The 27318-nt window shown below is 37.6% G+C and overlaps 2 protein-coding genes across 4 annotated transcripts in view; one reads left to right on the forward strand and one right to left on the reverse strand.

The window, feature by feature from the left end:
- Vha100-2 (V-type ATPase subunit a family protein Vha100-2) lies at positions 1-14031 on the forward strand. 2 transcript variants are annotated; one of them, XM_034973888.2, is made up of 14 exons: positions 1-142; positions 5757-5933; positions 6541-6701; positions 7103-7283; positions 7721-7897; positions 8548-8760; positions 9262-9412; positions 9872-10245; positions 10768-10877; positions 11272-11399; positions 12191-12411; positions 12543-12777; positions 13286-13457; positions 13794-14031. In XM_034973888.2, the coding sequence occupies exons 1-14, from the start codon at positions 26-28 to the stop codon at positions 13885-13887; spliced, it is 2511 nt and encodes an 836-aa protein (XP_034829779.1). In that variant the 5' UTR covers positions 1-25; the 3' UTR covers positions 13888-14031. The 2 variants fall into 2 exon arrangements, with proteins under 2 accessions (XP_034829779.1, XP_034829780.1); XM_034973889.2 differs by having other exon boundaries at positions 12573-12777.
- LOC117986927 (tetratricopeptide repeat protein 21B-like) overlaps positions 14020-27318 on the reverse strand; it is a 15639-nt gene continuing 2340 nt past the window's right edge. The window contains exons 2-13 of one of the 2 annotated variants that reach the window (XM_069502260.1): positions 23307-23413; positions 20940-22778; positions 20564-20849; positions 19921-20114; positions 19371-19763; positions 18383-18487; positions 17852-18023; positions 17132-17318; positions 16387-16590; positions 15530-15628; positions 15226-15344; positions 14020-14736 (exon numbers count right to left, since the gene is read on the reverse strand). In XM_069502260.1, the coding sequence (XP_069358361.1) occupies positions 14498-14736; positions 15226-15344; positions 15530-15628; positions 16387-16590; positions 17132-17318; positions 17852-18023; positions 18383-18487; positions 19371-19763; positions 19921-20114; positions 20564-20849; positions 20940-22778; positions 23307-23413 (3944 nt within the window). In that variant the 3' untranslated portion in view covers positions 14020-14497. Of the gene's footprint in view, positions 14737-15225; positions 15345-15529; positions 15629-16386; positions 16591-17131; positions 17319-17851; positions 18024-18382; positions 18488-19370; positions 19764-19920; positions 20115-20563; positions 20850-20939; positions 22995-23306; positions 23414-27318 lie in introns of both variants that reach the window. The other variant, XM_034973884.2, reaches the window with a different exon arrangement.

The following is a 27318-nucleotide window of genomic DNA, read 5'->3' on the forward strand; positions in this document are numbered from 1 at the left end:
AAAGGAGGCAGTGTAGTCCACCAAGATGGGGGCGATGTTCCGGAGCGAAGAGATGGCTCTGTGCCAGCTCTTCATTCAACCCGAGGCTGCGTACACCTCCGTCTCCGAGCTGGGTGAAGCTGGCAGCGTGCAGTTTAGAGATGTGAGTATTCTTCTTTTCTACCGCTAATGTGTTTAGGGTTGCCACCTGCCACTTCTTGATTTAGGTACGGATTACCAGCATCAAAAATACGAGTTAAAGATTTTTTTACTAACTTTGTTGTTTTAGTGATTTATTATATTCCAAACCTATAGCGTGCAAAACTTACTTAACTTACGACGTGGTATTGACTCCGAGTGGCCTACTTACGCAACGTTCGTTGACCTCTAGCGTCAGTCAGATGTTTTATCTAATGAAGCAAAAATCTCTAAGTTAAGCATTGAATGATACCTACTATTAGGGCATAAAAGTCGTAAACTTAAATTTCACTACCATATTTATATCTCTTTACGAAACCTGCCAATAATCTAAGCTGCCAACATAAGTTACGAAACTTCATCTTATTTGGAGCTGACACATTTTTAGAGTTCCGTACCTCAAAAGGAAAAACGGAACCAGCTTATATGATCACTTTGTTGTCTGTCTGTCTGTCTGTCTGTCTGTCTGTCAAGAAACCTACAGGGTAAGTACTACCCGTTGACCTAGAATCACGAAATTTAGCAGGTAGGTAGGTCTTATAGCTGACATTCGGGGAAAAATCTGAAAACCGTGAATTTGTGGTTACATCACAAAAAAAAATTAATTATGGTCATGAACTAAAAATTAAGTAGTATTTTCAATTTTCAAAGTAAGATAACGTCTATATCAAGTGGGTCATAACTATATCATATGAAAAGCCGTTAACTGTGCATTTTAAAACAGATTTTTATTTATTTTAACCGACCCCAAAAAATATTATTATGGAACTATATTAACTCTTGTATACATAATATATTCGGTAATAAATTTAATTATTTTTCAATTTTTAGTGTTTGTGTATCGAAGTTGGTTTTTATTTTTTTTGTAAAAAAAAATTATTTCACTATTTTTAGTGGCCCCATGGTATTAAAATATGCTATGCCTGGTTAAAAATCTACTGTTTACTAAGCTATTACTCTAAGCTCAATTTACTCTTATCCGTTGAGGAGTTCCATTATCTATCTTCGAAGATGTTCATCAGACCTTCACCAAATTTAAATGGGACCAACTTTAAAGTATACCCTTTCAAACAAAAAAAGATTTTTCAAAATCGGTCCAGGCGTCTTCGAGTAATCCGGCAACATACATTAAAAAAAAAAAGATTCCGACGAATTGAGAACCTCCTCCTTTTTTTGAAGTCGGTTAAAAACAGATTTTTATTTATTTTTATGCATCATAGTTTTTGATTTATCGCAAAATGTCGAAAAAATACGACTGCAGTACGGAACCCTCCGTGCGCGAGCTTGACTCGCACTTAGCCAGTTTTTTAATAATATGACATCAGCAGTGCAGATATTAATTAATTAAATATTCGCTTTAGTCCCCAGCCCAGTATGTGAGTAAATAGATCTCATTTGGCATTGAATTCTGCGAGCACTTTCCTTATCTTAGTTACCTGTTCTAGAGACTTCACTATTTATTTGGTCTTTGGTTGTCAAAACTAAATTGCTTAAAAACACTCAGATTTAGCAAAAAATACTTTTCTGTATCTATGATACTTGTAGCTTTTAAATAAAAAATAAACCAATTTCGCGTTTAGTTTGGTAGCTTTTTTGTTACTAGTAACATTTCTAGACCGTTATTAAAAACTATTTTTAACCGACTTCAAAAAAAGGAGGAGGTTCTCAATTCGTCGGAATCTTTTTTTTAATTTATTTTATCATTTTGATTCGTTAAAAATGTTTGTAGGCCGAAAGTAATGTACATCGGCCTTTAGAATGACATTTCGCATTTGTAATTTTGTAGAGCGTTGTCTGCGTCACTTATACCTAGGAAGTTTAGGAACTTAAATTTTGAAAAATTGTCTTGGTAGCTTAGGTCAGTGCGGCGGCACCTGATAAATTATGGTAAATTTCAGAATTCATTCGACATTGCAATAACCTCGATTGATAAAGTCAGTTAGCCATAACTTATTCAAAATCCTCTAATCTTTTATCGTTTTGTATTTTGTGTCTTGTTTCTTGTACCTTTATTTGTATTTAAATTTATTATTAATCATCTAGTTAGTGTAAGTGGCACTGCCGTTCTAATAAGATATAAAAATAAATAATAAATAAATAAATAACGTTGAATAGCAATTAGGTTATGAATGAAAAGGTTTGTGTACCATTGGCTGATGCCTTATCAATAAAGCCTTCAACAGAATAATTATAATATGAATACAATTAAATTACTTGATATTTTTAGGGTTCCGTACCTCAAAAGGAAAAACGGATCCCTTATAGGATCACTTTGTTGTCTGTCTGTCTGTCAAGAAACCTACAGGGTACTTCCCATTGACCTAGAATTGAAATTTGGCAGGTAGGTAGATCTTATAGCTGACATTTGGGGAAAAATCTGAAAACCGTGAATTTAGGGTTAGATCACACACAAAAAATTAAATTGTGGTCATGAACTAATAATTAATATTTTCAACTTTCGAAGTAGTGACTATATCAAGTGGGGTATTATATGAAAGGGCCTTCACTTGTACATTCTAAAACAAATTTTTATTTATTTTTATGCATCATAGTTTTTGAATTATAGTGCAAAATGTCGAAAAAATACGACTGTAGTACGGAACCCTCATTGCGCGAGCCTGACTCGCACTTGGCCGGTTTTTTTTAAAATAATATTATCAACTCATGCAATGAAGGTTTGCGTTTTGTCACTAGTTCGCCTTGTGCTACTATAAGAGCATCCCGACAGCTGCTAGCGGCCACAGCGAGAGGTTGACCCTGGAGAAACGGGATCCGTCGTCGGACCAAAAAAACCGGCCAAGTGCGAGTCGAACTCACGCACGACGGATTCTATACCATCCATACTAATACTAATATTATAAATGCGAAAGTGTGTCTGTCTGTCTGTCTGTCTGCTAGCTTTTCACGGCCCAACCGTTCAACCGATTTTGATGAAATTTGGTACAGAGTTAGCTTATATCCCGGGGAAGGACATAGGCTACTTTTCATCCCGGAAAATTTATGAGTAGGTACTCACGGGATTTTTAAACAACTAAATCCACGCGTACGAAGTCGCGGGCATCAGCTAGTTATCTATAAAAACGGCAAAAAAATCACGTTTTTTGTATGGGAGCCCTTTAAATATTTACTTTATTCTACTTTTTATTATTTGTTGTTATAGCGGCATTAGAAATACACATCTGTGAAAATTTCAACTAACTATCACCGTTTATGAGATACAGTCTTGTGACAGACGGACAGGCGGACCGACAGACGGACGGACAGCGGAGTCTTAGTAATAGGGTCCCGTTTTACCATTTGGGTACGGAACCCTAAAAACAGCTTCGAATGATTAAATAAATTCCACCGCCAGAGTGGTTTGCTCGGGTTTGAAACCTTCAATATTGTTAAAACGTCTTTTATTATAAATTATTTTTAAACAGCGATTTATAGTACTTAGTTGTGTATTTTTACGATTACGTCAACTGGCGTGAAAAATTATTGAAAGCGTTTTTTTCCCATTATCATTGCGCATGTTACAGTAGGTAGGTACCTACCTGATTTGTTACACGGAAAAATACCAAGGGCTTGTATTTATCTACGCAGGACGCGATTTAAACCTAGAAAGGGAAAGGAGGATTGGCATTTTTGTATCGACCCTGGCCTGATAACCAATAGAGTTCTAATGTATTTTAGTTTATTGCTTATTATATGATGTCTGCGACTTCGTCTGCGTGAAATCATGATTTCTAAAAATACCGTAGGAACTCTTTGATTTTCCGGGCTAAACGTAGCCGTCCCCAGGATGTAAGCTAACTCTGTACCAAATTTTATCAAAATTGGTTAAATTGTTGGGGCGTGTAAAGCTAGCAGACAGACAGACTGACAGACAGACAGACAGACTGACAGACAGACAGACAGACAGACGCGCACTTTCGCATTTATGATATTATTATGGATAACCTACAGTTACTGTAACGCAACAGTTTATCTCAAGAAACCACCGGGTATGTACCTACAGTCGAGGACATAAAAAGTTATATTTTTGTGACGATTTTTTAAATTGATGAAAATTCAATAAACAATAGAGAATTGCATGCTGTGCTGCATTTTTCGTCAGTTTATCACTTGGTTAATTAATCTTAGAGTAATATTAATTCCACACGGAAGAAGTCCCGGGCAAAGGATAGTAGTAGTAGACACCAATAAAATAATAATGGCAATTGTGAACGTTCTGAATACCTACGTTGAAAATTGCTTTCTGATACTACCTAATGTTATTATTCGTTGTACCTATTGTATAATATTACGCTAAATGCGTACTAATATTTTCTTTTTCAGCGATTACTCATGTTCTACTACTGGGTAGGTATACGTTCTACACTGCACCACAAGCCAACGAAATGAATGCTAATAATATTCTTTGTAATTACCTTTTGTTTTACCTTCTGGCTAAGTACACTTTATGGGAGGTAAATTAGCCATAAAACTCATAGCATATAAATTGCGAAATTAGAATCAAATCACTGTAGTATTTCCACTTAGGTACCTATCTGTCTAGTTATTTGATTTAACTTGAGGATTATGACTCTTGCTTTGTTATTCATTATGATCTAGATCGGAGGTCTGGGGTTCGATCCCGGGCACGCACCTCTAACTTTTCGGAGTTATGTGCGTTTTGATCAATTAAATATCACTTGCTTTAACGGTGAAGGAAAATATCGTGAGGAAACCTGCATGCCTGAGAGTTCTCCATAATGTTCTCAAAGGTGTGTGAAGTCTACCAATCCGCACATGGCCAGCGTGGTAGACTATGGCCAAAACCCTTCTCACTCTGAGAGGAGACCGGTGCTATGTAGTGTGCCGGCGATGGGTTGATCATGATAATGATGATCATGATCTAGATAACGAAATATCCAAAACGTAAAATGAAAAACTTTGTCCTACCTAACAGATTCATTTAACAGGACTAATGAATATGAATATAAAATGGCGATAATAACGGTCGAGGACTTAGATATTGCACCTATATTTAATGGACTTGATAACATACCTACCTATTAGTAAAAATGTAAAAAGCTAAGTCCAGGTCAAAATGTATACCTAGGTACTTAGAAGTTAGAACGCAACTGCGCACTATGTTGCACAGAAGGCTCACTCTGCAAAGATGTTTAAATAAGTAGCGACTCTTGTTAAAACGCAATAAAGTGCAATTCAGCTCGCACAACACTACGGCCTAAAATTAAACAAACGCCTCTCTTTCTATCACCCGCCCTGCTATAGGTAGATTTAGATTTAGATTTATTCATTTATTGCATGATTGTAAGTATAAGAGAGATGTTACATAGATTATTAAGTAGATACATGTCACAATCTGCCATGCAAATTGCAATGGCGTACAATATTAAAGTAAAAAAATACATTATAATTTAAGTATAATCATTGCATACAATAGAAAATTTCATAATTGTACGTTTGCTACTACATCAAAACTCATTAAGGATGAACAAAATTGTCGCGGGTACCACATTTAATAAAATATTAGTATCCTCTTCGCCATTTTAAACAGTTTTTCACAATATCTCTATCTCTTATTTCAGCTAAATGCCGAAGTGAACGCCTTCCAACGAAAATTCGTGAACGAAGTGCGTCGTTGCGATGAGATGGAGCGCAAGCTGCGGTACATCGAAGCGGAGGTGCATAAGGACAAAGTGCCAGTGCCACAGGTCAAGGATATGCCCCGTGCGCCCAACCCTAGAGAGATCATTGATTTGGAGGTAGGTCTCTTAGAATAGCATACATCGTAGCTTGGACCGCCGCGCTGGCCGCCGGTTTTATAATAGTATGTAGTTGAAAACGCATAGTAAATAAAAGCCGGTGATCTTTGCAACGATGCAGTCATATAAGTTACCAACTTTAGCTATACATGAAAAATGGAAATGAAATCATATTTAGAAACAGAGTGTATGAAATCACAGGTTGATCGACTAATACTTTGAAGCTTGGATCCAGTGCTAAATCCCACTTCTGATACAAAACCCAAACCTTCCTTTGCGCACATCTCGTAGCTAAGCTGTATTAAGGAAACCTAACCTAAACAAATTAAAGCCCTAGATGATCTCAAAGAACTGTTGGATAAGCTACCAACGATATTAACTAATTTTACCAAAAAATAATAAATTTTAAAGCATTTCCATACGATATGCTAATTCAGGTCCTAAGACTTTTTTTTACGTGTAGAATTTTAGTCTCTTGAGACATACCTACTAAATGTCTTCATATACCTGCAGTCTACACGTCAAATCCAAATCTTTAAATGGATTGTAACCAGAAATATGGACGGCATTGCGTCTATATTCAAAATATTGTCTTTCCCATTTTCAGGCACACTTGGAAAAGACCGAAAATGAAATCCTCGAGTTGTCGCACAACGCCATCAACTTGAAACAAAATTATTTAGAGCTGACAGAATTGAAACATGTTCTCGAAAAAACCGAAGCTTTTTTTGCTGCCCAAGAGGAAATAGGAATGGATTCCCTGACCAAGTGAGTAAACGTTCCTTACTTTCCTTAGAAGGAATAAGAGATTGGTTATATTATGATATATTTTTTCAGTTTGTTATAGACACACTCTTGCAAAGCACGATGACGCCTGATGGAAAGTGATGACATCGCCTAAGATGGCTTCCTGCGACTCTATATTGTTGTACCTATACTACTACTTACTACTATAACACTTAGTAAAGCATTCTTCCAACACTGCAATAACCGGTGCGAGGTTGCCATTTAAGCACCTTGGGAGTTGGGACCCAACCCAAGGTGCTGGAATGGCGATCTCGCACCGCACATCTATCGGTTCCAACTTTGAACCATTTACTCCACACGTTGCCACTTCAGCTTCGCAATTCGTTAAGATGTGACTGTAATCACTCTTAATGGTATTTTAGGTCGCTGATATCGGATGAAGCTGGCCAGCAAGCCGCCACACGTGGTCGTTTAGGCTTCGTGGCCGGCGTGGTCCAGCGCGAGCGAGTGCCGGCCTTCGAACGAATGCTGTGGCGTATTTCACGTGGAAACGTGTTCCTGCGCCGCGCCGAGCTTGATAAGCCTCTTGAAGATCCCAACACTGTAAGTTCCTTTTTATGCACAATTTACATTCTTAAGTAAGAATTTTGGTAATATGCTTCAGATTTAGAGAGGTTTTCCAAAAAATGTAGATACCTACATTCGGTTTTGCACAATTAATCAGTTGTTTAGTAAAATAAACAGTTTTTAAGTAATAAACTAAAATATAAATTCATGTTATTACAATTTTTAAATCGAGTCCATGCAGCAAAGTTTTTCTGATTCCAATTTTAACTGGAATTTTAGTAATATGATCAGCACCAATTGTCTATACTTAATACCAAACTTGTGATTTATTATGTGGTTTCCTTTTGAGTTTCAATTAATTTGCATTGCAATTTTTAACTGTCATTACGAGGCACTTCTGTATTGGGGTATTTGCCTGTTTATATTTTGAAACAATAACAACGTTGTAGCCATTCTTTTTTTCCATATCCCAGGGTAACGAGATCTACAAGACGGTTTTTGTCGCGTTCTTCCAAGGAGAACAACTCAAGTCTCGGATCAAGAAGGTGTGCTCCGGCTTCCACGCGTCGCTGTACCCGTGCCCGCCCTCTAACACCGAGCGACAGGATATGGTCAAGGGTGTCCGGACTCGTCTCGAGGATCTTAACATGGTATGCCCCACAACCCAGAACTCATTGTTAAAGGAGATCTTTTCAAGTTTCGGCGTCCACGCGTCGCTGTACCCGTGTCCATCTCCCAACACCGGGCAACAGGACATGGCCAAGAGTGTTCGAACTCGTTTCGGGGATCTCAAGCCTCAACATGATATGCTCCACAACTCATTGTTAAAAGAGAGCAACTTGAGTATCGTATCAAAAAGGTATACTCTGGCTTCCATGCGTAGACAGCGATACGGCAACACTACGGGTTCGGACAAACCCGTGCCCGCTCTCTAATATACTTAGCGACAGGCCACGGTCAAGGGTGTGTGGCATCGCCTCAAAGAACAAAACTCCATATCACTCCATGTAGGTGTACTCCACAAGTCATTGATAAAGAAGAACAATTTTTTTGATTCATTATAGGCAAACGCTTAACCACGATCACACTTGATGTAAAGTGAAGATGTGGCTTAAGGTGGGACACGTTTACCTAGAAGATGCCTATTCACTCTTGTTTTAAAGATACCCGGATTGTTATTGGTAGGAAACACAGACTGGTGGAGAAATCAAATATCGCATCAAAATGGTGTGGCTCAAGAATACAGCTTGGCTTCTGTCGGATGTCCCATCATCTCATGGAATTTTATATTTAATTACAGGTGCTGAATCAAACTCGTGACCACAGACAGCGCGTGCTGGTGAGCGTGGCCAAGGAGCTGGCGAGCTGGTCCATCATGGTGCGCAAGATGAAGGCCATCTATCACACGCTCAACCTGTTCAACATGGACGTCACAAAAAAGTGCCTCATCGGCGAGTGCTGGGTGCCCACTGCGGACTTGCCCAACGTGCAGAAGGCTTTGGCGGATGGATCTGTGAGTTTAGACGTAGACTTTTATTTAACCTTGAAGGTGCTTTGTTCTGCTACGAAACATGAAATCTCTCCATGGATCGAGCAAAAGTTATAAAAATTTTCTATAGCTAAGTTAGCGGTGTCACATCCCCGCGCATTGGAGAGCACATAAAGCTCTTGCACCTGATCTCTCTCCGGTCGTGTCGGATTGCCGTCCCATTGGACTATGAGAATGAGGGAATAAACATTGCATACTTATGTGTCACTTGTGAACGCTTTTGGCGTAACACGCAAGACAGTCGTAAAATCAGCAACACCAGGTAAATTTACAATGCAATGCCAGCTTCTAAGAAATTGTTTATCGCTTCCCTGCAGATCTAACATGCGCCCCGCGAGAAAATTTTGTCTACGCATTATCTCGTGTTTTTTCATACAAATAAGACGAGTAAATGCGTAGACAAAATTTTCTCGTGGTGCGCATATTAGGCGTGCTGGATAACTCTATTTTGTTTGCAAATTTCAGAACGCTTGCGGAAGTTCAATCCCATCTTTTCTGAACTGCATCGAATCCGACGAGATCCCGCCCACGTTCAACCGCACCAACCGTTTCACGCGCGGATTCCAAAACCTCATCGATGCTTACGGTGTTGCTTCCTACAGGGAATGCAATCCAGGTATGGAAAAGCGATCATAACCGAGCCTTGTATACGTTAGGCCATGTTTTGAGGAACTTGGACTAACATGTTAAAGGGTTTGACATTTAGAAATCCCCGGGGGGATTAGCACGAAAATTGTGATTGACCTACAATTAAATTCATGCTTGTTTTTAATAATTGTTTTTCCTTGCTAATTAGTCGCGATCTGTGGTCTCTCGAAATTGTATTATTGACAAACTAGCGCTGTCAGCATAACAACTTTCTATGGAATAAAAGTCTTGTGCAAGAATTGCGAACTTAGTCTAATAAGACCCTTGAGAGTTGAGCTACAAAAAGTTGATTCAGTACGCTTGCCCAACATTTATTAGAGCCAAACACTAAATCCCTGCACTTAAAGTAAAGTCAAGCAGTAAGTACTACTCGATTTATAGTAATACTTTCACTCACCCTTTAAAAGTATTCTCTTTTCTCTTCCAGCACTCTACACCATTATAACATTCCCATTCCTATTCGCTGTGATGTTCGGAGACTTGGGCCACGGCTTGATCATGGCACTGTTCGGCTTCTGGATGGTCATCAAAGAGAAGTCCCTCTCCGCTAAGAAATCCACCAACGAAATCTGGAATATTTTCTTCGCCGGTCGCTACATCATTTTACTTATGGGCTGTTTCTCCATGTACACTGGGCTCGTGTATAATGACATATTCTCCAAATCGATGAACATCTTCCAATCGTCGTGGTTCTCTCCATACGATGACCACACTCTAGAAAATAATAAGGCCTTCACACTGGATCCTAAAGACTCGTATATTGACACGCCGTACTTCATCGGTATTGATCCTATATGGCAGGTAATTATTTCACGATGAATATTATAATAGAATAGAAAAGTTTTTTATTCAATGAACTTTTACAAAGTGCGTTTGTGTTGCTTTTTCCTGCCGAGTAGAAACCAGCGATAAACTCGGCGGCTTCCCGTTTAAAAACTACGATGCCGAGCGGTGTAAGTGACTTCGGCGTTATTTTGGATGGATAAATCTTTATTTCATAAAAGTTACAATTCCATACTATTACGGCAAGTAGGTATAAGCTTTAGAGCCTTAGTGATTACGGGCTCTGATCACCGATACGATACGCACAAGGCGCAAAAGTCGAGCGCAAGCATTCTTCAATACTGAAAATTCAGTCAGTTCAGTCGAATCAGTCGGTCGAAAAAGCTGATGACTTTAAACGTCGGCATACTTCTGCTAACGCATTTCTTTGCCATCTACTAACGTCGCAATACGCACTCAGTAAGAAAAATTGCATAGCGATTATCTTTGTTCTGTGGTATTACAAGAGCAAGATGAATAAACGTTTTCTATTTTTTTCAGACTGCCGAAAACAAAATCATTTTCCTGAACTCGTACAAAATGAAACTGTCCATCATTTTTGGTGTCGTCCATATGATCTTTGGGGTCTGCATGAGTGTCGTTAATTACAAGTGAGTGTGCTTTATTGATATACCTTATTAATAATTAATTAATCATTTTAAAGAGTCGGATAGATTAGAGATTTGAAATGCACATCAGGAACATCGAAAATGTTGTCGATATTCAGATTTCTCTACATTTTTGATCGTAGACAAGATTTGACTAAATAAAAATTTTGTAACAAATCTGGTTATAAAAGCAATATTATTTATGTGTTAAAAGATACCGTTTTTGCATAACGTCAACTGATAGATGTCCATTGTCCACTGCGGGATATTGGTCTCTGGGATTTAAACATCGCGGTCTTGTGGTCGTCCAGTACCTTGCGATTTTCTTTTATTAATTAATTATATTAATGTTAATAATAGAAGAACCAAGAATATTAATAAAATAAAAATTTAACAGCTTCTTCAAGCGTCGCTATTCAATCTTGCTGGAGTTTCTACCACAAGTGGTGTTCCTGCTCCTGCTCTTCTTATACATGGTGTTCATGATGTTCTTCAAATGGGTTGCCTACAGCACTTTCTCTAAGGGTAAGTTAATTTTTTAACTTTGTTCAGAATCAGATCTCGCCAGCCTACATTGAGTATGGGTTTTTCTCAGATTGAGTAGGGATTAGGTAGTCCACCAGGTTGGCCAAATATGAATAGGGATTTTGCACACCTTTGAGGACACTATGCAGAAGGCTTGCAGCTTTCCGTACGATATTTTCCTTCACCGTTAAAGCAAGTGATAAATGCTTAAAACGCACATAACTCCGAAAAGTTAGACCGACGTCAACCAGTAGATTAAATCACAAAGTTATTCTATTACCCAAATGTAGAAAATGTAACCCAAGATTGATCGTTATCATTTATATTGTACATATGTATTGTAAACACGCACAACAGACGGAAACGTTTAAGTGCGGAAACCAGCCCAGAATGAAGAAGAAGAAGAATGTATTGTAAATAGAATCTTTGAAAAGAGCAACCGCAGAGTTTCTTGCGGGTTCTTTTCGGTAAAAAGGGCGTTCGGAACCAGATAGATTCTTTTGGCGATTCAAAAACACCTGTAAAACCTTATTTGCAAAATCATTTTATTTTTAGGGTTCCGTACCCAAGGGTGCCAGCGGGACCCTACCACTTAGCCTCTGCTATCAGTCAGCGTTAGCGGGCTGTATCTAGATTCTCGTAAACATAATAGGAAAAGAGTTGAAATTTTCATGGAATTTAAAAAATGCCATGAAAATTTAAAAAATTAAAAACTGTTATTTCTGGTAAGACAGTACGGAACACTTTATGTGCCCGTCTACCTCGCACTTGACCGATTTTTATATCCACAGAACAAGCGTACACGCAAGGCTGCGCACCATCCGTGCTAATTCTCTTCATCAACATGATGCTGTTCTCAAGTACTGCGCCGGAGGAGGGCTGCAATGAGTTTATGTTCGAAGGCCAGGGCACCATCCAGCGCGTGTTCGTTCTCATCGCGCTCTGCTGTATACCGGTCATGCTGCTGGGCAAGCCCTTATACCTTCTGGCGGCTAAGAAGAAACAAGTTAAGGTTGGTATTCTTTTACCATCCAGATTTTTTTAATTGCGTGATTCGTGCAGGCTTACGCTTGAAAAGAATCATGCTTAAAAATTGACATCACTTTACGTACTAAAAACCTTCCCAAAACTTGACAATTTTAGCCTCAGCAATCTAACGGTAACGTGACCCAGGGTATCGAACTGCAAGAACAGACCGACATCGGCGATGCGCAGCCCAAGCCTCAGCCGGCATCTACCGGCGGCCACGACCATGATGAGGAGCCCTTCAGCGAGATCATGATCCACCAAGGCATCCACACGATAGAATACGTGCTCAGTACCATCTCCCATACGGCCTCCTACCTTCGGTTGTGGGCCTTATCTCTTGCTCACGCAGGTAAATGCTGTTTTTGCTAGATTATTTTCATAGTAGCTTTTTAGGAATTTAAAACAAAATTTGGTCGGACCACGTTACGACAAATTCGTCGAGTTGTCTTCTCAAAAAAGTATTACATATAAAAATATGTAAACATAAAAAGTATAGTATATTCATAACTATAAGATTTTTTATATATATATAAATCCTCTACACTACTACACCTGGCATCGTGTAGGCTTTCTTTTTTTTGTGTATAAAAAATTGACCTGGGCATATTTGAAACTAGCCCTCTTCCCCGAATTGAGTCTAATTAGTTCCTAGATTTTTTATATAATTACAAGAGACTTGCGCTTATTAAGTCATGTTTAATGTAAAGCAATGATGAGGTCTAAAAAGCGCGCTCGCCTAGAAGATGCATATTCAATCTTGCCTTGAAGATACGTAAGTTGTAACACGGATACTGAAAGGATGCTCCATTACTTAGCGGTACTCGTACTTCGTAACATATTGTTTTATTTCTTCACAGAGTTATCGGAAGTGCTGTGGAGCATGGTGCTGAGCTTCGGGCTCAAAGACCACGACTACGTGGGCGCCATCAAACTGTATGTGGCGTTCTTCTTCTGGGCCTTCTTCACGCTCGCCATCCTCGTCATGATGGAGGGCCTCTCTGCGTTCTTGCACACATTGCGTTTGCATTGGTAAGCACATTTATTTATATTTAACGACCAAACGGCCACAGTGTCGACGGAGGCAACTACGCAGTAGATATTATAATGCCCAAGTTTACACACAGGTGTACTTTTAACTCCTCACTCTCATAGTCCGATGGGACGGCAATGCGATACGATCGGAGAGTTCAGGCGCCGAAATAACGGGATCAAACCGAGAGTTCCCTCGCTCTAGTTCACTCACATCGGTCTATGAGAACCCAGAATACAGATTGACCTGAATTTTTAAAGTCGAGAAAAAGCCAGTTTATATTAGTGAACCCCCATATTGGTTACTTTTAATTAATTCAATATATTTACTTTCAGGGTGGAGTTCATGAGTAAATTCTACGCGGGTCTGGGTTACATCTTCCAGCCATTCTGCTTCAAGACAATCCTCGAACAAGAGGATGATGAATAAATTCATTATAAGTGATTACATATTTTAAAAAAATCTTACGTAGATTGCAACAGTATTGGCATATGATTTGTATGCAAAATAGGTGCAAAGGTCACAATATGCAATTATGCATAGTCGTTACATAAATAAATATTTGTGCATTTTTTTGAATGTTTTATTTTGACTACTCTAATCAGTAATGGAGTCTGTACATATAAATATTTAAAAAAAATATTGCTAAGGTGACATTATTCGAGTAATTTATGAGCTATTTTTTGCATTTACAAATTAATCAATAGGTTTATAAACTCGTACCAATGCAGAGATTATTCAAAAATGGTGGTTTAAATATTTTCAACTCACTTACACACTAAACATGTGAATAGTGTGAGTAAGATGGAATGATTATCGCCACTTCGTTTCGATTCGTTTCTTTATCGGCACAAGTTACATACTTTTTTTATTTGTGCTTATGTATGGACAAAAATGTTATGAAAAACCGCTATCTTAAATGCAATAACTAGAAGAACTTCAAATAAATTCAATTATTAATAACCTTTCACTGTACCAAAATATGGTATTAAAGAAGAGAAAAAGAGTAAATTGATAAAATAGGTTATAGATCTCAAACCTATGTCCTTAAGTTAGTTTTCGCCTTCTCCAATATTTCCTTTTTAAGTTTCGGATATTCCGGGTGAATCTTCAAGATGTGTCGACTAACCACTATACATTCAGGGTACTTCTTCAGCTTCAAATATGCGTAGGCCAGTTTGTAACCGATAGCTAAGTCGTTCTTGCCCGTGTGTACCCACGCGTTATCGTAGTTGTGCGCTGCGCTTTTATAGTTTTGATCCTTTTCTGATAGGAAACCTAAAATAAAATGTATGTTTAACATACTACTACTAATATTATAAATGTGAAAAATTTTATGTGTTTGTCGTTCAATGACATCGCAACGGGGCAACGAATCGACGTTTGGATGAATATAGTAAGACCTGGAGAGTGGCATAAAGTACTGTCAGCTACTTTTTATTTCGGGATATCAGAGTTCTCACGGGTTTTAAAAACCTAAATCCACGCTTTTACGATAGAGATTGAATAGCTAAAGACTTTATAAAGAACTGCGCATCGCCAGAGATGTGGCGGGACGAGATCTCAGATCTGTCAAAAATGTTTTTTGCACCGCCAGCCTCGTGACACTAACGTCTGCTAATATTTTGGCATTTTTTAAATTATCTTGCTTCTTGGCACGATAGTTTTGGTGAGCCGATTTAACTGGCTTATTTTTCTTGTCACCGCATTTTTAGAAAAGCCACAACTTTGAACTATAAAATTTGATTTCAGTAATTGAAGACTTACCTAAGTATTGATATGCCGCTGCGCAGGAATTGTTGTGATTCAGAACTTTAGTAAGAATTTCTTTCGCGGCCTCCGTCCGACCAGAACTTATTTGACTATCCGCTACTTCTAACCAGCACCTAAAATGAATTATGACGAATATTATGGTCAACTAAATTGATTGGAAATAGGAATACTAGTGCCACCTTCACTTTCTTTACAACTTCGAAAGGACAGCATTTTTAGTCCTGCCTGTTTATTTGTGCTGAACTAAATTAGCACCAATTTTCTGAACCTTTTTTAGCTAATAATTGGTAATACTTACTTCTCCAGACCATCAGCTTTTTCTGGTGTCCAAGGAATGGATGATATGGTTCTTTTGAGTATATTCTTAGCTCGAGTTGGCTGTTTCATAATGTTGTACCTGAAATATTAAAGGCATTTCAATAAATTAAAAGAATGAACATACCATACGTGTATTCATCGCCCAGGATCGAACCGATCCCCCGAATATGAAGCCGAGGACGTCTTAAACACTAGGTTATCGCCGCTTCCTAAGTGCTAAGTGGCTAATGGCCGAAATCAAATCGATAACTTGTAATTTAGCAACGTTGTTAAGTCATGTTGTATGTTTTTTTTTGACAAATAACAATGCTGTTAAGCAACTTATCGGATGACTAGCTTAGTCTCGCGACTTCGTCCGCGTGGACTACACAAACTTCAAACCCCTATTTCACCCCCTTAGGGATTGAATTTTCAAAAATCCTTTCTTAGGGAATGCCTACGTCATAATAGCTATCTGCATGTCAAATTTCAGCCCGATCCGTCCAGTAGTTTAAGCTGTGCGTTGATAGATCAGTCAGACAGTCAATCCTTTTATATATTTATAACTAGCTTATGCTCGCGACTTCGTCCGCGTGGACTACACAAACTTCAACCCCCTATTTCAAAAATCCTTTCTTAGCGGATGCCTACGTCATAATAGCTATCTGCATGTCAAATTTCAGCCCGATCCGTCCAGTAGTTTAAGCTGTACGTTGATAGATCAGTCAGTCAGTCAATCCTTTTATATATTTATAATTTCAGATTTCAGATGATTGATTTGATTTCGAAGTGATATAATTAGGTATTATCTACTTTTCATCCTGGAATTTGAAACTTATCAGAAATTGGAATACTCACGCATTTGCTATGGCAAGAATAAGATACGGGTCATCTTGATAGCCGTCCTCGGTGGCTAGGGGCAAGATGTCTTGTAAAACTTTGTCCGCTTGCGATTTGTGCTTAGTGGCCAGTTGCAGGAGGGCTTGTAGTGATTTACGATCTGTGTGCGCTACTTCTGCTAGAAGCTTCTCCGCCGTTCTTAGCGCCAGAAGACGTGTATCGCTGGAAAAAGTATACTTATCTGATATTATGATCGAATATAGGGTTGCGTTTATAGCAAAATTTAAAAATTTTAGCAGACCGGGCTCACTCGAACGCACTCCTTCCTTCAAAAGATAAGTATCTTTTATAAGAGAGAGAGAGAGGAAGATAGATAAGTACTTTTACGCAATAGAAAGGGAAGAAACTCAAAACTGACCAATCTATGTAAAGTTCATAAAATGACTGACAGTCTCCTCCTGAAGAAACAAGTCCTGGATTGATCACAACTCTGGCTGTGGGGCCGCTACCCCGGTACCTATTTTTCTTATTTTGAGTGTTTCTCTTGTATAAAGTTTTTATAGAACAAAACAATTAGCAAAATCCTAATCGTTACAGTAGCCCAAAAGTAGTAACTTCAAATAAACCTGGACCTGGCGCTTATTTGAATATGGTAAATTAATTACTAGCTCCTGACCTTCAATTGAGAAAACTTATTTTTAAAGAAATACAAAAGTCATCAAAAACGTTAAACTAGAAAATGTAAATAATAGTAAATACGTACGAGTCATCGTTTGCAGTCAAGCTATCTTGTAAAGTATCAGGAGCATGTTGCGAAAGGCACAACAGTACCATCCTTTTCGCCGCGTTTTGTCCCCAAAGAGGCGAACGTCGCGCTTGGTTTAGTTGACGTAAGGCTGCATTCACTTTTCCCTCGTACGTGGAGTACAGACCCAGACAGTATGAGTAACCTGATAAAGTTGGATACGTAAAGTATACCAAAGAAACCAGAAAAAATTATGTGTTTAATTCTTTAAGTCCCATCCCCAAAAGTCAAATGTATCCTGTTGAGTTAACAGCTTTACTATAATTTTTTATAATTATATTATTATTAGTGCTACGGCGTTACAGAGTGTGACTGTCTCCAGAACTCCAGTATGCAAGCTTCCTTCCTCACTATCAATTTTCATCAAGATCAGTTCAGCTGTTTAGCTTTGAAAATAACACAAACCGATGGACAAATATATTTAGCATTTATAATCCATACTAATATTATAAATGCGAAAGTGTGTCTGTCTGTCTGTCTGCTAGCTTTTCACGGCTCAACCGTTCAATCGATTTTGACGAAATTTGGTACAGAGGTAGCTTGCAACCCGGGGCATAGGCTACTTTTTATCCCGGAAAATTTAAGAGTTCCTACGGGATTTTGAAAAACCTAAATCCACGCGTACGAAGTCGCGGGCATCAGCTAGTATTGATATAAATCATTGTGTAGGTCGCTTACCGGGATCATCTTGATTGTCCAAGCTATTTTTGGCCGTGTCCAGCGTCTGTTCCACGTCACTCAGCTTGCCGCGCCTCCACTGCACTTCGATGAGCTGCGCGAGCGCCTCCCAGCTCGTCGCCTTCACAGACAATATTTGCTCCAAGTGACGTTGGGCCGTCTCGAAATCAACCTGTACAATGAAAAAAAATATACTTTATTAGCTAAGCGGGGGCCTTCTCTCAAGTAGAATTTGCGAAACAGTAAAGGGTGGAATTTCCAAAAATCTTGAAACATGTACTTTTTCATTTTTGACCGGAAGACCAAATACTAAAGACATAATAAATAATTGAACTACGGAACAATAAAAATTACGGACTTTAACACAAACTTTTATCCTTTATTAAACCCCCTTGAGGTATATAGAAAAATCCTTTCGTAGACCCAAAGCACACCGATGGAGTGGAATTGTTATAATGAGAATAAGCAAACTGACGCAGACTGAGCCCCTGACCAATCTTGAAAAAGTTAAAACATTAATAAGTTATTTACCTTACGGAAAGCTAAATCTGCCATCATTACTGCAGCTGATTCGTTATTTGGGTCTGTGTTGAGGAGAACAGCGCATGTTTGCTCACATCTTTCTGGATTGTTCATCTAAAATTATGTTTTTTTTCAAACTTATTAACAGGAAGTTATAACAAAAAAGTACCAAACCAGATTTAGATCTGGTTCATCATCATCATCATCATCAACCAATAGACGTCCACTGTTGGACATAGGTCTCTTGTAGGGACTTCCACACGCCACGGTCTTGCGCCGCCTGCATCCAGCGGCTCCCTGCGACACGTCTGATGTCGTCCGTCCACCTAGTGGGGGGTCTTCCAACGCTGCGTCTTCCGGTGCGAGGTCGCCATTCTAGCACCTTGGGACCCCAACGTCTACCGGTTGTACGAACTATGTGCCCTGCCCATTGCCACTTCAGCTTCGCAACCCGTTGAGCTATGTCGGTTACTCTAGTTCTCCTACGGATCTCCTCATTTCTGATTTGATCACGTAGAGAAACTCCAAGCAAAGCTCTCTCCATCGCCCGCTGAGTGACTCTGAGCTTTCTTATGAGGCCCATAGCTGTTAGCGACCATGTCTCGGATATGTGCGGATATGTCATCACTGGCAACACGCACTGTTTGAAAACTTTGGTCTTCAAGCACTGAGGAATTTCGGACAAGAAGACATCTCGAAGCTTCCTGAACGCTGCCCAACCGAGTTGGATTCGGCGGTTGACCTTTTTCTCGAAATTGGACCTACCCAACTGGATTGTGTGTCCTAGGTATATATACTCGTCTACAATTTAGAGTGCAGAGCTTTCAACGATTACTGGGTGGGGCCGGACATAAGCATTGGACATGATTTTCGTCTTACTCATGTTAATTTTTTAATTTTTTTTTTTTAAATGAACATGAGTAGATCTGGTTACACTGCACTTATTATTAAGAACATTTGCGAATAGAAACAATATATACATAAAACAAAGTTTTACCTGAGCATATAATTTTGCCAACGCCAATAAAGTGGTCGGATCTCTCGGACAATGTATCAAAGCCTCTGAATACAAATTAGCCGCAACTGCCGGCTCTTTCACTGACTTAACTTTAGCTAAAGAGCACAGTATACTTGACAACTGCCTTTTCTCTTCCTCTAAATCACCCCTCGAGTCTATTTCAACTCTTTTTACAACAGCCATTTGTAACTCTTTCGCTTCGGTTACAATTAGATTTGTGTTTCCCGCGGCAGGATTCTTTAAGTCTCTTGCTTTTGCTTGTGTCAGTAGAAACCGTATACGCCTTTTGAAAGATGGTATGTCTTTTTCTTTGTTATAGAGTTGGTTTAATTCCGACGATATATTTGAATCAACTTTGTCGTATTGTTTAAGCTGGAAACAGATCGTATTATAACAACTTTTGGCCTTGTTTATAGCAATCACAGTAGAGCCGTAAGGTGCTTACCCATTAGATATTAATTTAAAAGTTAAGTAAGTAGTTACTTAATAAATTGATTTGACTTTTATGTCACAATTCTCCTAAACTTACCTTAATAAGAAGTTCTAAATACTCAAACTTAAGTTCATCGTCGTTCAACAATCTGATAGCGTTTTCATAATGTTGCATTGCTTTGTCGTACTCGTGCATTTTGACCAAAGCTAACCCCAATTTTTTGACTAACTGAATATTCTTAGGGTTTCCTTTGAGTGCAGTTTCATAAGATTCTGCTGCCTGTATAGGTTCTGAAATAGTAACGATCTGTTAACAGTATACCTACAATACGTATAACGGTTAATCGTAGTTTTGATATGATAATTGACAGATAGAGCTAAAACAGCGTGTAAGTTTTCATTTATTTCGGACTATTTAGGTTTTGCAAGTACATAAAATCAAATAATTCTTTACATCAGAGTTAGTTCGTTCAATCGTTCGTTTCCGATATAGTTCAGCAATAGCGCATCACTAGACGTCATTTCAAAATAAAGTCACGTGATCAGTACTGCCATATTTGTTATTGTTAGTTTTCAATTCTATTGGCATGGACTGTAGTCCATATCACCTCTTCTCTTTAATGCTTCGCTTTGTTTAATTGGTCTATGCATATCCATATCTAACAATAGACATAAGTATACACTGAGACTTTCGTGGGAACTAGTGCAGAATAAATTGAGAATCTATAAGTTTTACATACCATGAATTGACATAAAGGCATCACCCATCATAGTATGCGCATCTGTCATTGGATGGTTGTTTACTATATCTTTATAGCATGAAGTAAACATTGCTCGGTCATTTTTCTCCTTTAGATAGATGTGCGCCATTTTACTGTGAGCTTGGAAGTAGTAGGGTTGTCCCGCTTTCACTTCATTGAGGATTTCGATTGCATTATCAACATCGCCTTTGTTCAAAGTCAAGTCTGCACGCGCTATAAGTAATCGGCTTTCTTCGGATGTATACGAAATTTCTTGTATCGCTTCCTGCAAAACATTATCAATTGTATTATGCTAATTGAAGGGGAAAAAATACTCAGATTAATGTTTTTAAGATACTTAATTAGAAAGACTTACTTGCATTGTTTTTCCTGCTTCACCGAACTGGCCTAATGTTGTCTGTAGTTCAATTATTTGTAAGTACAATGTAGCTTTGTCTATTATATTCAGATCAGATTCTTGCTGTCTACTCACACTACTCTTGCTCGTAAGTATTTGAAGACTTGTGACGAAGCTTGACAGTGCGTCTTGCAGTTGATTCATGTTTTTCAAAATTATCCCATTCAGGAAATGATACATTACACTATCCCGTATTTTAAAGTTGTAACTCAAACACATTTCCAAGGTTTGAGTTGCTTTTGAAAATGCACCTTGTTGAATGAAGATCTGAGCTAACAGGACCTGGCTTCCAGCATGAGTGTTATCAAGGTCACCTATCTGCTGAGCCAATGTTTGGGCTTCAGTCGAATATCCAAACAGAAATTTCAGCTTCGCTAATTCGTACAAAGCTGGTATCAATCCAGGACAAGATTTACATACTGTGCTTAACAGATTAAAACAGCTTGCTACCAAAGCATTGTTCCCTTCTTGAGAGTACAAGATATATCCAATGATTATAAATGGCTTCTTTGGTAAATGTTTCTTGTATTCTTTATATACCTCCAACAGAAAATCTGGGTCCAGATTTTTGATATACAATAAACTGTATGGATACCGAGCCGCTGATGATATTTGCGTGTCAATTGCATTATTGAGAAATGTTATGGCATTAGAATTCTTACTATTCAATTGTGCTGATAGTAAGTATAGTATGGGAAATTTTTGGGTCCCCTGCATTTCAAATAACAATTCAACCTGTTGTGCAATCTGATCTGTTGGACCATTATCAAACATTTGACATAGAGTTAGTCCACATAGAGCAGTTATAGAGTTACTGTCAATTTTGCTGGCCGCTTTGAAGAAACTCAAGGAATCTTTGTACTTTCCCTGTAGAATACACTGATAACCAACTTCGCTCAAAAAATCCACATTATTTGAATACATTTCGGATGCATATTGAGCAAATTTAAACACCTGAGATAGAACTGCACTTGACCTCCCACATACTTTAGAAAACACTTGTGCTATGTAGTAAAATTGATAGCCATTGCTGGTTTCCTCATTCTCTAGTACAGTAAAAAATGTATTCAGTTGATCTACTGCTTCAATATAGTCGGAATTTTTACAAAGTGCAATAAATATTCTAATTTTTAATGCCTCTAAATTTGTGGGTTCTAAAGAAAGGACTCTTTCAAGTGTATCATATACAGCCTCCCACCTAGAAGCTGCAAATTCATTTTTCAATTTCTCTGTAAGGGGCACTACTTGACCAGGATTATTGACTATAAGTTTATCCAACAATAGATTACAGGCATTAGAATCTTTGGCGAAATATCTATATTTTGCCAGACCCAAAATGGCTTCAATATGTCGGTCACTTTTTTGAAGAGCTAACTCTAAACAATCCAGAATGTATGATTGTACTTCACCAATATTCATATACATGTCATTCCAGCCTTTTAAAATGATTGCTTCTAAATTATTAGGATCCTTTCTTAGTGACTTATTGATATATTCAGAAGCTTTTTCATACTTCTCTGCCAGTGACAAAAATAAACCAGCATAATAGAATGATGATGAGTTAGCTTGCTTCTTTTCCTCTTTCAGTTTTGATTCTAAGCTATACAATTCTTCTCTTTCATAACTATTCAATAATTTGTGACCATAGATGAGAGCCATTACAATAGCAAATTGTAATTTTTTATCAGACTGCAATGGTGATAAATCATTTATGCCTTTTTGTACTTGTCCTTCTAGTATATTGGCCAAGCAGTGATAAAATAAAAATTCAGCATTTTCAGCAAATTTTGTTGACGCCTCCTGGGATATTTTCTTTGATTTTCCATAACATTTTTCCCGTAAATAATAATGTACGTTACACCTATACCACATAAGATCCATTTTGGACTAATCTAACTCTAATTTAACTTGCAGATTCTTGTATTTATTTAAGTTTTCTTCATAAAATTTAGCAAGGAAATGACATTTGCATATCACATCCAAGCTGTTATCTGAGGCATAAGTAAAGGCATGCTGTAAAATAATTATATTACATTACCACCAAGTATTACATATAAGTAATATAAAAAATCAATTAAATTGTACATAAGTACTTATACTAGATGATGTCTGTTTGAATTAGATTTTTTTAAAATACTGTAGGAAGTGGGAACTGATTTTCGGGAATAAAAAGTAGCCTATGTCTGTCTCCAAGATGCAAGATCTCTGAACCTAATTTTCTCCAAATTATAAAACAGATAAGCATGAAAAAGTAACAGACATAATAATAGACAGACACACTTTTGTATTTTTGATATTAGTATGGATTTTAATAGTGATTATTACCTCAGCTAATAATTTGCCAACACCTTTCCCTTGAAACTCTTTTGGTACATTTGTGTGGAGGAGCGTTATTGTCTTGCCTTGCTTCTCATATTCTATTGTCGCCTCTGCTGTCAAATAAATGTACAGTTTAATTAATTAGGTTTTGTTTATATTACAGGTGAGTATAATTTATTTATTGAGCACTTTGTTGCACATAAAAATAGCACAGCAAAGAAACATGCATTCATCATCATCATGATCAACCCATCACCAGCTCACTACAGAGCACGGGTCTCCTCTCAGAGTGAAAAGGGTTTTGGCCATAATCTACCACGCTGGCCATGTGCGGATTGGTAGACTTCACACACCTTTGAGAACATTGTGGAGAACTCTCATGCAGGTTTCCTCACGATGTTTTCCTTCACAGTTAAAGCAAGTGATATTCGTAAAAGTTAGAGGTGCGTGCTCGGGATCGAACCCCCGACCTCTGATTAGAAGGCGGACGTCCTAACCACAAGGCTATCACAGCTTAATACATTAAAGAAGCATAAATCTAAAAATGTACTTAGTTTTATAATTAGTAAAATATACATTAAAAACACAAGAGATTTGGTTCAAATTGGTTCACAAATTGATGCAATAGAAGCTAGAATGTACTCTTATTATACCCATCGAACCAATCGAACATAGTAGAAATATTAAATGAGAACCAATTTAGTGATGACTGAACATATAGGATCAAGAAGAAACAACAAGGATAGTTTGGTGAAAGCTGAGATATAAATAAATAAATAATCTATTGTTTCACCAAACTAACAGCCAAAATTAGGTTGAGCCAGTGATGCCTAAAATAAGTTGTACACCTGTGTTATAGGCATTAGTGCTCTCCCCTTACAGACTATAATATTAAAAACAATATGTTAAACTAGCTGATGCCCATGACTTCGTCCGCGTGGAATTAGGTTTTTAAAAATCCTGTGGGAACTCTTTGATTTTCCAGGATAAAAAGTAGCCTATGTCACTCTCTAACTATACCCATGCAAAAAAATCACGTCAATCCGTTGCACTGTTGCGACGTGATTGAAGGACAAACCAACAAGTAGAGCCTCAATAACTCAACGGGTACAGGAGTGAACTGAAAACCGAAAGGTCGACGGTTCAAACCCCGCCCGTTGCACTATTGTCGTACCTACTCCTAGCACAAGCTTTACGCTTAGTTGGAGAGGAAAGGGGAACATTTAACATGGCTAATATTCTTTAAAAAAAAACCAATAAACCAACAAACAAACACACTGTCATAGAGGTCATAGATTTATGAGTAGATTTAGACTTTTGGTTACTATGACTACTGTCTAATGTTATTAGGTTGTCACAAAAATAAAAAGTCGTAATTAATTTATAAAATTGGTTTCTTGTATTTAATAATATAGAATGCACTGATGTACTCGTAATCCACTGCTGATACTCTGCTCCATCTTATATAAGAGGTTATGAATATAATTGTGACTAAAAAGAAACGTGATTAAAAAGAAAAAAAATGAGTCATCACGTGCACATAGAGCCATTGAAACGTGAAAATTACGATACATGGAGGATCCATGCAAAAGCGCTATTGTCGAAACTTGGCCTTTGGAGATATGTTTCCAATAAAATTGTAAAACCATCCCAAGACGGTGATGAGTTAAATAAATATTTAGAAAAAGAAGGATTAGCTTTAGCCGAGCTACTACTAATAATATCACCCAGCGAATTAAAGCAAGTAAAAAATTGTCAAACAAGCAAAGATGTTTGGAATACGCTTGAAAGCATATATTATAGCAAAGGTCCTGCAAGAAAAGCAAGTCTATTAAAAGAGTTAATATTGAGGAAGATGAAAGATGATGATAATATTGTCGATCACTTGAATAAATTTATGGATATCGTCGATAAGCTAGCACATATGGACATACCAATTAACAAAGATCTACTTAGCATAATGATGCTGTATAGCTTACCTCAATCTTTTGAAAATTTTAGAATTGCAATAGAATCTAGGGATGATCTACCAGATCCAGACAACTTGAAAATAAAGATAATTGAAGAAGCTGAAGCAAGAAAAAATATAGCTAGTACGAGTGAACAAAACTCTGAACAAGAGGCGCTATATAGTAGACAACGTGGCAAAAATAAGAAACATATTGTTAAATGTTTCAAATGCAAAAAGAAAGGGCATAAAGCTAATGAATGCTGGTCAAAAGTGGACCAAGGTAATAAAAATAATGCAAATCTATGTTGTTCAGAAGAAACATGCCTAAATACGTATGATAATAAAGAAAAAATGAAGAAGTGGTGTCTTGACAGCGGCTGTACGTCACATATGAGTCATGAATCGGAAAGATTCATTAATATGGATAAAGCTGATAACAAAACGTTAAGGTTAGCATCAGAAAACTGTCTTGCAAAAATCGAAGGACGTGGTCCAGCAAAACTTTACATTAATAAAATACCAGATCTAAAACTAACTGAAGCCTTGTACGTTCCGTCGCTGACCACAAACCTAATGTCAGTTGGAAAGATAACTGATAAAGGTGGAACAGTCTTATTTAAACAAAAAAATGCTACTGTGATGCGAAATAATAAAATTCTGTTAAAGGCAGAGAGGCACACAGACGGTTTATACTACGTTAAAGAAAACTTAGAAGAGAAAGCTAATTACTGTGAAGCAAGTAACATGCAGCAATGGCATAGAAAGTTAGCACATCTTAATGAAGGACAAATGCGAATAGCACTTGATAAGAAAATTATGGAAGGCTTAAAATTCAATATAAGTGACACAGTTAAAGACTGTGAAGTCTGTGCTAAAGGCAAAGCAACAAAACTGCCGTTTAATGTATCTAAAAATGAGCAACGAACAAATGAAAGATTACAAATTGTGCATACTGATGTATGTGGTCCCATGAGACAGCTATCGAAGGGGGGTTCCAAATACTTCATCACATTTACAGATGATTATTCAAGGTATACAAGAGTATATACAATGAAAACTAAGGATGAAGCTTTAACAAAATTTAAGGAATTCAAAAATGAGGCTGAAAGATTTACAAAAAATAAGATAGTATGTTTACAAAGTGACAATGGGACAGAATACATTAACAATAATTTTGACAAATATTTAAAAGATAATGGCATCAAAAGGAGACTTTCCGCACCATACACGCCAGAACAGAATGGCTTAGCAGAAAGAAAAAATAGGACATTGCTTGATAAAGCTAGATGTATGTTGATAGACGCTAATATGAATGAAGTTTTTTGGGCTGAAGCTATTAATACAGCTAACTACTTGGCAAACCGTAGTCCTTGCACAAGTATTGATAACGCGACTCCATTTGAAAAATGGGTGGAGAGAGTTCCGTCTGTGAGACATTTTCACATATTCGGAACTAAGGCGTTTGTACTTAAAAAAGGAAAGAAAAACGGAAAATTTGAAGCCAGAGCGACACCTGGAATTTTCGTAGGATATTCGGAAAATCACAAGGCATACCGGATTTTCAACCCAAAAACAGACAATGTAATGATTAGCAGAGATGTCAAAGTACTAGACAAAATGTATTATGAAAACGAGAACAAAGAAGAACGAAAACAAGATGTAGTTGATAAAAATGAAATAGAAATTCCTGAAAAAGAAAATGTACAAAACAATGAAGGTTTGAAAGAACATGAAATTGATGAATCAGAACCGGAATTGAACAATGATGAAATATTTGTTGATGCAACTACAGAAGTAGATGAAATAGATCATGAAATGTGTACAGATAATGAAGTCGAACCGACTAGTTCTACTGATAAAAGACAGAGAAACCCACCAGCATGGCATCAAGATTATGACATGGATGCTGAACAATCATTCCTCTGTGAAATAGACGAGAACAATGATGAATGGGAAGATGCAATAATAAGCGAGATTGAATCTCATCTTAAAAATAATACTTGGAAAGTTGTACACAGGAATGAAAGCAAGAATTTAATAGATAGTAAAATGATTTTAAAATATAAG

The sequence above is a fragment of the Maniola hyperantus genome, chromosome 12 (assembly GCF_902806685.2).
Source record: "Maniola hyperantus chromosome 12, iAphHyp1.2, whole genome shotgun sequence".
NCBI lineage: Eukaryota > Metazoa > Arthropoda > Insecta > Lepidoptera > Nymphalidae > Maniola > Maniola hyperantus.